Source organism: Hydra viridissima, unplaced genomic scaffold (genome assembly GCF_058129835.1).
Source record: "Hydra viridissima isolate aposymbiotic clone 2 unplaced genomic scaffold, HvirCarnegie_v1 scaffold_7, whole genome shotgun sequence".
Classification (NCBI taxonomy): Eukaryota; Metazoa; Cnidaria; class Hydrozoa; order Anthoathecata; family Hydridae; genus Hydra; species Hydra viridissima.
Window position 1 is genome coordinate 201,199 of NW_028324306.1, and position 12,604 is coordinate 213,802.

The following is a 12,604-nucleotide window of genomic DNA, read 5'->3' on the forward strand; positions in this document are numbered from 1 at the left end:
TCGAAAAAGAACTTTTTTTTGCAAATTTGTTTATTCTAGAAATAGAAAAATAGTTTCGGTTTTTTATTATAGCATTAAGAATTATATTATCAGATATTATAAGTAGGTAGATATTGCAGTTATTTAATAGTTAATAAATATCAAAATTTACTGCTAAATATCTAAGTCCATGTCTTCAAAATAGTCAATAAGAGAACCTTTATTTAAATCCATGAAATTTGATTCCTCAGTTGTAGCGTCCCAATCAGCTTCTTGTTCATAATTTTTAAATAATAGGAAACTTTTGACAGCTTCTGATACCTGTCTAATCCTTTTCATTCTCACATCCAATTTTGTAGAAGACACTATAGGGTCCGATGAACCTAATGCTCGATTAAATACATCGAGCAAATTACTTTTACGAGAACAATTTCGAGAATGATATCTTCAATTCTGCCTATAGTACTTATTACAAGATTCAGCTCCCTCTTCACCAAAAAATCCAGGTGATAATGGTAGTGTCATAATAATGTTTTTTGAATGACAAAGAATTTTATAAAGAGAGACGTGCATGTTGAACCATTTATACTTACTAATAAATAAGGAATATTTAACATGGCAGAAGAACCCAAATTTTTCAAAGTCCAAATGTTCGTGAAAATTAAGGGCAGCAAGAGTTTTTACTTAAAAACGAATTATACTTAAATAAATATTTTGTGCATGTAAGCTTTCAGAAATAATATTTAATGCAAATTATAAAGATGATCACATGTATGTATTAGCAAGGCCGAAGACAACTTTTTTTGATGTTTGAGCTAAGCAACTTTGAAAGATTAAGAAAACTCCAGATTTAAGTATGTTCATATATATAAGGAATGAGGGTGCTACGCAAAAAATTGCGGTGATTGGAGACTGGGAACAACAAAAACCCCAAAACGTTAGCCCCCCAGCCCCAAATATGAGGGCAATGAGTCAAATTTGTTATTATTTTTTTTAATTTTAAACTTTATTTGTATTTATCGACAAATTTCAAATTTGATTCAATAATCTCTTTTTGATCGGCTTTAATGACTTTATAAAGTTTCTACCCCCCTCAAATTGAGGTTTTTGTGAAGTTCCATCATTCTGTTTGAAATTCTATAACTCTCAAACGGAAATTTTGAGGGGTATATAACCTTAACCTTTTTGAAACCCGGAGTATTCACCTTTCATTTGGTACCAAAATAATTGATACTTTTTGATACTTATAAAGAATGCGGGTCTTGTAAAGCCAAAAATATGGTTATAACCCCAAATTCTCTATCTCTAAATATTTCTTAAAATGTTTTATACGTGGAGAAATATAGATCTGATCAGTTGCAACCAATTGCTAAGAATCACATTTGTAACAATTAAATATGTGTTGTGGGAAAAGCTTCTTTTTATTTGCGCAAATTTTTTGCAAGAAATATCAGAAATTTTCTTTTTTTTTTTTAATTGATAAATATAAATTTCGATAACCTACAATATCAATACCGTGAAAGATATTTTCAAAGTTCGTTTAGCTACAAATTTCTATAATCACTAGTTAATAAAAAATCATATCTAAATTGAAAATTAAAAAATTGTAATTTTTGATTTTTGTGATCAATTTTTATTATTTTATCCCATAGTGCACCGAACGAAATAGTCGACTGATGAAAGCGGTCTTAGCACTCATTTTAAAAAGAAAAAAATAACTTGCAAATAGGAATTAAAATTCCCGTAATAATTACTTCTGGATCCAATAAGAACAGTTTACAATAATCTGTTATCAACAACTTCAGCTGCAGGAATGAAATTCAATCCTTTTACTTTATATGCTGGAAAGCACTTATGAATAAGATGTTGACTTAGTTAATGCATTACTAATTTATGGTTATTGACCCATTATTCGTATATGCTGCAGTCCCTTGATATTTATGTCTTTCGATAAGTCAAATCTGTGTGGCATGAAATTCTTGCTGATTTTTACAAATATTCAAAGAAGAAGGTAGTGGGGAAGTCCAGTTTTCCTTATTTAATAAACAAACTTTACAAAGTTTTCTTTAGGCAAGCTCATTTAGAGCAGGGTTTTGCCAAAGCAGGATTAGTTAAATCATCTGCAATAGAATCTTACAAATTGATCCCTGTCAAAATCTAAGAAAGAAGTCTTTTGGAAACAGATGGTGAATGTGATGGCTGAAGACATTAACAATATTAATCGAGACTTAAAGACATTAGTGGTTGTATTGATGCTGATAGCAATTCAAAATTTTTGTTTGCTAAAGGACTACCTAATAGTACTGACACAAGGTGATGATTTAAAGATGATTTATAGCATCTACAGATGATGATTTTAAAAAATTATAAAAAACTATTTGAACAGGAAGTTTCACTAGAAATGATCTTGTATGAAAAAAAGTCAAATAACAGCTAATGTTGATAAAATATTCATGCATGTAAAAGTAAGACAAGCAACAACAACAAAAAGATGCTACAGATATGAATGCCAAACATCAGAAGAAGCAATTGAAAGATTAAAAATTTAATACTTGAGAAGAAAGAAGCTGAAACCAAAGAAGTAACAGGTTGATCAATGATGAAATAAAAAAAACAAACCATACATTTACGCATACTGGTCATTCAACAGAATCTTTTTTTCTGACTTCAACGTGAAGATTGGATTGTTTTTCAGAAGTTGTGATATATAATTTGATTTGGTGATAGTATATTGTTCAGTAACATACTAAAAATACTTAAAAAGTATTTATAGAGAAAAAAGATTGCAGATCAAAAGACATTTAACACCTTTGTAACCAGAAACCATAAACACAAGTTTACTAAAGGTGAACTCATGAGAAAGTCATTTTGAATATAGCTCTAGTATTGCTATCTTATATATCAACTATAGTGTTTTATTTCATGGTCACATGTAATGTTAAAACTTCTAGTTATTGAGTTTTTACTTTGAGCACTTTTTTTAAAACATTATTTTAAAACTTCAAAAGTAGTTCAGTTTACTCTAGTTTCGTCTGCAGTTTTTTGTTTAACTTATATTCATATTTGAAAAAACAAATTAACTGCTTACAAATAAGTTTATAGGTATGAAAAATTCTTTTATTAATTTCTTTTTAATCATTGATAGTTTAATAAGAGTTTCTTGTTTACACCAACGACACTTTGATTTCAAAATATTTTAGATAAGTTATGGTGCTTTTTTTTTATTTATGTCACTAAAATGTTGTCAAATTTTATGTTTACAAAGTGTTTAATTAACTTTTGGTGTTATCTTTGATATCATATATTGAGGGTGTGAACTTGACATGTAGAACTTTTAGTAGCTATTTGGATATTTAGCCAGCAACTGTCACATCTTTGTCATCTTTAGAATATTAGCACTGTCCAGGGGCGTGTACAGGAATTTTTTTGGGTAAGTCGCAGTTTTAACCCCCCCCCCCCAAAAAAAAAAAAAAAAAAAGTTAAATTTTAGCATTCCCCTCCCCCCCCCTTCCTCATTCACAAACGCATATATGAGGTAAGACGGCTTAGCAATCGCCCGATATTTTATCGCACATGATGCTAACCATTATCAAACATCATCGCTTCGCACGCTATCTATTTTTAGAAGAAAATGATGATAACCATAGTCAGCACCAACGCTTAACAATTACACACGACCTATTCTTATATGAAGCAAAAAAAAATTGTTGAAAAACTGTCTAAACTTTATGTTTAAGAAATGTTTAATAAATACTCACTAAACAGGGTGTATGTACCAAGGGAAGTCCAAATTTTATTTTTAATGTTTAAAACCCTTTCTTTCTTTTTATATTTTTTAAAATGCAAGTAATTAAAAAGATACACAGCTTTGTATAAAATAGTTGGGGATGTCCATTGATATATTTTAATATATGCTTGTTGTTAATTACAGTCTTCTCCTCCTGATGATAAATATCAATAGAATTTGACTAAAACTTTACTCAGGGTGTAATTGAAAAGGGAAGTCCGGAATTTGTTCTCTAAGAAATAATTACTTTTATTTTTTTTAAATTAACAAAAGAAAATATTTAAAAAATGAAGTACCTTATAACTTAATAAAAAAAGGTATGTCCATTCAAGTTTCTTATTAATTTGTTTAAGTCAAAAATTAAAACAACCTCCGTTTAAATATATAAATCGTTTTTTTTTTTTTTTTAATAAACTTTAGACCGTTCTCGATTTGACAAGCACTATGCGCGAGGTTAGAATTATTTAATTCTATCTCCTATTTTAAAAGTTGGGAGAAAATGAGTTATTAATTTTAGTAAGTAATGATTACTTCTAAAATGCGCTCTATTTTACAAGTTTTTTTCTAATTTGTTTAAACATAAATTATTTAAAGCATAAGTTATTATTTCTTTAAAAATTAAGACTAAGTTTTTAAATAATTATTACTTTAAGAAAAAAATCAAAAACTTTCTCCCAACATTTAAACTTGGAGATAGAACAAAATAATTCTAACTTGGCGTATAATAAAATACTAAACCGTAAATCTAACTGTTATCCCGGATTAATAACTTCTTACCATCCGTTCGAACAGTTAACCTTGTATAGTTTGCTTAATTATTGCTTTAGTTTATTATAATTATTCGCTCTGTTTGCTTTTATCTACCGACGCATCATATTTACTTAACGAAATATTGAAGTTGTGAAAAAATATGTATATATACATATTTTGGGTATGTCCAGCGACGTAGCAGACATCCCCTAGACACGCCCCTGCTGTCAAAGCTCAGTGATTAAAAAATTCATGTTTTCTTTTTTCGCTAAAAGTGAATCTTAAAATTCTAGTGGAAGGTTTTCTTCCTAAAAATTAATTATTAATAAAAAGATAAATGAATATAAAAAAATAAAAAAAATCCTTTAAAAGGAAACTTTAACTGTTAAAGAAATGTTATATTATTACTTTTTTCCAGATTGAAAGTTGGCAGCTCTGTTTTAAGTGACTTTTTGATAATTAATTTTTCATAAATTTGATTAAATAAATCTTCCACATGAAATAACCTACTGGAAGTTCTACTAACTCTGAAAAAAATCAAATCAAAAAGCGAAGGAAATACTTTTTTCCGTTTTAAAAGTTATTTTTTTTCAATCTTTTTAATTATACTGTAGTCTTGAAATGAGATCTTAGATGATAAAAAAAAATATTATTTCCTTTGACAGATACCTGTCTGCCAATGAACCATTTTAAAATTTTTTCCTTAAAATTGATAATTTGTTATTTTGTCAAATTAGTAGTTCATTAATACTTTGAAATCATTTATTCATCTCAGTTGTTAGTTTAAAAAGTAATGATAGTTAGAGAATGTAAAGTGTCATATCTACGTATGGCTCTGATTAGAAAATCGACCGTACTTAACAAAAAAAAAAGTCGAGTTTTAATAATTAAATTTTCGTTTAATAATTAAAATTCACTTAAGTACCCAATTTTTCACCTATCTACGGACTTCGTAAGACCCTGAAATTACTCTAACTTTGTCTTTCAAACCAAGAGGTTGCGCAGAACTGCCATTTCATTAAACTTATTTTTCCTTTGATGCGTTTAAATAATCTAGAAAAAATACGTTATATGAATAAATACAAATTTGTAAAATCAAAAACTTTTAAGTGTTACAAATTAAGAAGACGCACCATTTCTAATTAACTTCAGAGAAGTCGATTTATTTAAAAAATGACATTTGTAAAAAAAAAGCAAAACTTTTGTTTCTGGTTTTTTAAAAATAGCGTGCCTTTTATAACTAATGAAATTTCTTTTATAACTAATGATATAATGCTTAAAGTCCAATTAAAATAAGAAAAAAGGAATAAAAGATATTCTTTTAATATAAGTAATTTTAAAACAGTTCTCTTTTACTTAAAATTCAGTTTCACTAAAACTTATTTAAAAAATTAATCTTTCTAAATGGTTTTTGCGGCCTCTTTTTTCATTTAAGACACGAGCGTTTTAAAGTTTAAGTTTGTCACAAAATGCTTAATGTGACAATTTCTCCATTTTTATTTACATTTCTTCAAGTAATAAATAATTTACTTTAGTGGTTTTTACTTTTATTACCAAACTAAATGCGAGCAATCTAGCAAAACTAGGTAGCCATCTACCAATATAATTTTTAAATTTCATCATTCTTATAAAAAACTACTGAACTGTCTGCTAATCAATATGAAAGCTAAGAAAATAAATGAAACTTCATTTTATTTTACATAATGATGTATAAATCTCCATGTTGAACATAATATTTCAGCTCTCCAGCAAATATAGATCAGTTTAAAAGAATATGCATCAAAATGGGTTACAAAATCCATCAGTCAAAAAAGATTTCCAAAATGAAAAAATAACTCAAAAAAACCACAATCTAATCTATGGGAAATAATGGGAATTAGCAACAATCTTCATTTCTTATTAAATAAAATAGAAAAGTCAGTATTTTATCAGAAATCTAGGTAAATAAGCTTGAATACAAAACTTCAAATTCAAAAAGTGAAGCTAAGAATCTATTTGTTACTCATTGTAATTCTAAATGTCATACCGTCAATACTTTATAATAAACCTTTGCAAGAAAAAGTTCTAAATCAAGAAACCAGATTCAAAATACTAATTTCCAAACTAAAAGAATTATAAAGATGTAAACATTAATTCTTTTAAAATTCTCTTTTCAACTTTTACAAGTACTGTAGCCTTATAAACAGTTACATACAGAAGCCTTATAAACAGTTACATACAGAAGAAGTAGGTTTAACCTAAACAAGAAAAACATTTGAAATATATTATTTGTCACAACAGAACCATATATTATTGACTAAAAATGTATTAGAAGAATAAATTTCCTAAATTCACTTTATGAATGTAAGAAACATAGTTTTGTTGATGATACAAAAAATTCCTCTTTCTATTACATTATACTTTCTATATTACCTCTATTTCATAGAATTAGTTGAAAAAAAAGCAAAACTTTACAATAAAAAAGGGAAACTTAATAACAAAAAAAAATCATTTTACTTAAGAAGAAATTGTATTACATTATTGCTGATAATATATTCATATATGAAACTAGATGCACACATTAATTAACAAACTTTTTGTTACTTTTTCATAAGGGTGTTTCAAATTAGTATAATTATACAAAAGCAAACTGCCTTTTTTTCCTTAAGGCTGGCAATGTTCCGTAACATACTAATATTGAGTATTTATAAAGCATTTTATAAGTGACTATTTCATTGTGTTATTGGATAATGGGTGTCTTTAGAAATTCAGGTCTTCTCAGTATTTACATAAAAATCTTGTAAATCAAAAAACACATTCTATTTCTTTGAAATTCTTATATGAAATTATTGTAAGATTAAGTGATAAGGGCTTTTAAATATTATATTACTGTTTATTTAATAAGGGGACACACACACACACACACACACACACACAAAATCTTAGGCTCCTATAGTACTTACTTAAAGACAAATGTGAGTATGCTTTTACCCTTATAAAAGAAATAGTTAATGTTTTTGTTTACAGTAAGCTCTATTTAACGTTTATCTAATCATAGCTTGATTTACTAAATTAAGCTCCCTAAAGTAAATTAAATTTTTTGCTCGTTTATAAACTATTTATAAGCAATAGTTTTGACTTTATTTACGTGTATAAGTATAAAGCTATATAGCAAAAACTATATCACAAAACTTAATTTCTTATTATGGATATAGCTACCTTTAATGTATAGGTGAATGGAGCATAAAACAAATAAAAAAAGTATACTTTTCAACTTGTAAGCATTTCAAAATGTTTATAACTTAGATATATTATAAAGCATAATTAAAGCAACTTTAGTATAAGTTCAATAAAAATATATGTTATGTAGTAAGCAGCTATATTCTGACACACCGTGAAAACATATTTTCAGATAGCAGAAAATGTGATATATTTTGTTGCATTAGTCTACATTTTTGTGTATATATATTATATACTAAAATTTATATATCAGAAAAGAAAAAATAATACTTTAAAACCCATTTATTGCATTATCTATCAATATAAACACAAAAACCATCGGCACACCAAATGCTAATTCGACACCATCTTTTTTGATATTTTCACATTAAAAAGTATGCAGCCAATAGAAATTTAGAGTAGAAGCGACAGCGCAATACATTAAGGCGACTTTATCCTGTTACATTAAGGCGACACCGTGTCATTATGAAAAATCTAACAATTATATATGGAAATGAGAACAAAAAGCCAAATGGTGGAAAAAACTCTATTAAACATAACTTTTTTATTCATAAAACGCATTGATTAGATATATAAAAACAAATTCCATCAAAACTCTTTAAAAAAAATGTTTTTTTTTTCTCGTGTTTTAAGAAATACTGTTAGTGAAAAATGCATACATTACGGCGACGGATTGATCCTAAATTCAACTAAAATTCAATTTTGAGACAACAACACGTTATGTTGATGTTATTAATGGGCTAAAATTAAGTAAGTACCTCATGCGTTGGTATTAAGAAATATAATGCAGATATACAAATGATTTATGCCAGTTTAAACCAATTAAGCACGCGTCGCCCTAATGTACCATATTCAACATATCGAGATATACAGGCTAAAACAATTAATGATTAAATAATGACTTAGAATACACTGATAATGGTTCCAAATGCATATTTAGGCTGCTGAAACATAAAAGAACTCATGTTAAACAAATCACTCTTGTTACACGCTTCTTTATGCTCAAACTGATAGTGCAAACGTTAAGGCGACACGAAATTGTCGCCTTAACGAAAGTGTCTCCCTAATGTATATATTTTACGCATGAAAAAGCCACCTAATGTACATTTAGTAATGTATATATATGTATATATATATATATATATATATATATATATATATATATATATATATATATATATATATAAATACATATATATATATATATATATATATATATATATATATATATATATATATATATATATATATATATATATATATATATATATATATATATATCTGTGTGTGTGTTATATATATGAATATATATAGTTTTTTTAGTTGCTTTATTTGTTTTTATTTTTGAAGTATTTTATTGTTTACCTTAAATGTATATATTGAATGTAAAAATAACTAACATCTTCGTATATGAAATATATTTTATTTGAAAATTAAATTTTACATTTTCATTCATTGTCACTTTCCATTTCAAGGAGGATTTCCATAACTTTTATTTTTGCTAATTTGTTTTTCTTTTTTGAAAGATTATGAAAAGAGCTTACTAAGCTTTTACAGAATAACTTATCTGGATCATTTTCATTTATTTTCATCAGTTTATTTTGCTCCACATCATTCATTATCGCTTTTTCAAGAGCAACTTGTAATGGGTCAATTTTCATTTTTCTTTTCATATGATTTGGCGATGAGATAATCATCTGAGGTGATGTATTTGAATTTATAACTGTTTCATTTTCTACTAAAGTCAAATTATCTCTTGAACTTGATGCTCTAATGGAATTGTCTATATTTTCAAGTCCTCTGTGTTCAACTAAATGTTGTGTTGCAAAAATATCGCATTTTATGTTTGAACTAGTCGATTTTACCCCAATGACATCTTTCAAAAACATTAATTCTGTGAAGAATTGGCATGATGGTAATTGTTTCCCACCAGCTCCAGACATGGTAGCCTTTTTTTGACGATTCAAGCATCTACGAAAATTTTCTCTCAATTTCGTCCATGCTGAACTCAAAGTTTTTTCTACACACAAAAAGAAAAAAAAAAAAAAAATAGGTTACGTTATGTAAAATAGGTTACGTCATTTTATTATTTAGAAATTTTTGTTTAAATTTACTTGGAAAAATAAATAGCTACCTTCTATTTTTAATAAAGTAGATATCTGCCTCCATGCTTCAACTTTTAAAGGTGTTTCCTTATATGCGCGAGTTGTTGTGTCCCATAAACATGGAAATTTTCTCACTTCTTCTATTAAATGAGCCTCCAAGTTTGTTGGAACATTTTGTATTCTTGAAAAATCCACATTTAGTTCATTCATTATTAAATTAAATTTATAATAATATCGTAAATCAGACAGTTCACTTCAAAGGTTAATATTTTAACATTTTATTCGGGTATTTATACAATTTAAAATAAGCAGTAAAACTAAAAAAGTTGTAATTGTGAGTAACTAAATATCTTAATGATTTCCATTTTGCTTCATAGTAGGAAAATAAAAATATACGCGTAAATAGCTTTAAGTAATTACATACATAGTTATAGGAAAATAAATGTTTTTGACAAAATTACGAAATTAAAGCTTCATGACAAAATTACGAAAATGGAAAAATTCTTGGAAACTTTTACACTTTTTTGTTTTTAATTTTCGAATATTCTAGCAAGGTGATTGGCTGCTCGTTTCGCTATTTGCTTATTTACGGGAAAAAGTTGATTTGAGATTAACCTTTTCCCGAGACAGATATGATGGGAAAAACTAAGCTGCGGGAAAATCAAATTACAAACTGCGCATGCTCACGTGATTATATTTCCCATCCCTTTCCCGTTCCCGTAGCTAAACGGATGAGTGGAAACTCACCTTTAAACGAGAAGTCATAAACGTTTGCTTGTGCCAGCAAGTTGCAAATTAAGTTGTAAATGAACTGCACCGCAAAAGCTTAACCACAGTTTATTAAGCATATTAAGCCTTTGCTGACATGTTAAGACATTTTAAGCCTTTGCTATTATCATGAGGCTTTTGCTCCACGAGCCAAAAAAGTACGCTAGAGTTGAGAAACTGCATCGCGGTCGAAAAGTGTAATTACGCCAACACTTTTATCCGTTTTAAGCATTTCGTTTTCGCACGAACAACAATTAAAGCAGCTCGTTGAGCTTAACGACGTTCGTATTTTTTTTCGAAGCCAAAACTTCGGCTATAAGTAGAATGAAGAGGCACTTCGAAAAACAACAAAGCTGTTCGCAGTCGATAGCTACGAGCGACAACATCTCTGCGAGTCTGGCATCAAGGTAAACAGTTTTTTTACATTTTCATTTGTTAGTGCCACTTTTGTGTACATTATGTATTCAAAAATTTCTTGCTGACGCTAGATTTTTCGTTTTCAATGAACAACAGTTGCAACCTCTAGCCGTTTGCTAAAACAGCTTGCTAGGACAACCAAATCAATCATATGTTGTGAAAATTTCTTTTTGTTCAACTGACTAAGGAAGATCGAGCGAACGCTTTTTTTTTTATAACTTGTTTGTATCATATTGCTATTAAGAAAACAGCGTTGTGTATACTAAACGTGACATAATTGGCAATTATCCGTAACTAAAAATAAGATAGAAATTACAAACTTGATACCATATTTTAATTACTGTAACAAAACTAGACGTCATCGCGTGAGAAAATAAATGTTTATGACACATAACTTATTTTTTTGTTGTTTTGTTTTCTTCTCTTTTTTCCTTTTAATCTCTTTTCTTTCGTCCAAAAAGCGTTTTGATTTTGCCTCGCCACAAGCGATGAAATCGATAAAAAAACCTGCTCGGACATTCTCAATTCTCAACAACAAAAGCAATCAAAGTTCTAGCTCTCGAGCAAGTGCGCCAACTTAGTTTTCAACTTTTAAACGTTTTAGACTTCTCGTTTAAGGCAGTTGAGAAAAATGAGTCGACTTGCTCTCTCTCTCTCTCTCTCCCTTTTCGGTTTTGTTTTTGTTTATTTGTTTTTGTTTTTTCTTCGTTTGCCTTTGTTTGAAATGCAAAGGATTCGAAAGCAAGGTCGTCGCTTTGTTTGCTTTTGGAAAAGTTGTCGCCATGCGAGACTTAGTTTTTTTTTTTGCTCAATTTGTGATTAAGTGAAGTTCTAGTCTTGAAAGTGTGCAAAGTGTGGGCCAATCTGGTGGCTGGAGTGATGACACGTGAATGCTGGAAATTCCAGACTTTGAGCGGATCCAGCTAGCATAGAAAGAAAATGTAACATTCACGTGGGTCTCTCCTAAGCTTGCCATTGGTCGGTCTGCTGGCCTTAAGTACCCCCCCCCCCCCTCAACGTCACGCTTGCGCAACTTTCTCGGTCTTTGGCGCCCAAAGAAAGCTTGAGGAAGGATAAAAATGGCGAGGTTTCGGTACTGCGTTTTCTGTTTTTCTTATTTGTTTTTGTTTGTTTGTTTGTTTGTTTCGTTTGTTTATTTATTTAATTGTTTTTTTGTTTGTTTCGTTCGTTCGTTTGTTTGTTTCGTTTACTTCGTTTGTTTCGTGATGTTTTGTTTTCCCTTCTTGATGGCACAAAACAGAAGCAAACAAGACTTTCGGTTATATTCGGTTATATTCGGTTCAATAAAAGTTTGTTGGTTTCTGCACAACAACAACAACAAAAGTCCCTCTGTCCCTCAAAAGCAGATTCTCCTCTGTCCAAAAGAAGAGCCTCTTTGTAATCGATCTTGTCTGAATGCATCTCTCCTTTTGCCTACAGGTTTTTATTCCAACCCTTTTGTTGTTGTTAGTGCCATTGACACTTGTGTCAGCCATGTTGTTGTTATTGTTATACTCTGTAAAAGCAGTTGTTGCTGTTGTACTTGTTTGTTGTTTCTAAAGACACTGTTGTTGATGCT

The 12,604-nt window shown here is 28.8% G+C and overlaps 1 protein-coding gene across 1 annotated transcript; it reads right to left on the reverse strand.

Moving 5' to 3' along the window:
- Positions 1-9,154: 9,154 nt before the first annotated feature.
- Positions 9,155-12,125, reverse strand: LOC149885483 (uncharacterized). Its single transcript, XM_090093666.1, has one exon. It carries the CDS (start codon positions 9,676-9,678, stop codon positions 9,184-9,186), a length of 495 nt encoding a protein of 164 aa, XP_089949792.1. The 5' UTR covers positions 9,679-12,125; the 3' UTR covers positions 9,155-9,183.
- Positions 12,126-12,604: the final 479 nt, after the last annotated feature.

Coding starts and splice junctions, on each gene's coding strand:
- LOC149885483 (XM_090093666.1), bottom strand. CDS start 9,678: ATGTCTGGAGCTGGTGGGAAACAATTACCATCATGCCAATTCTTCACA.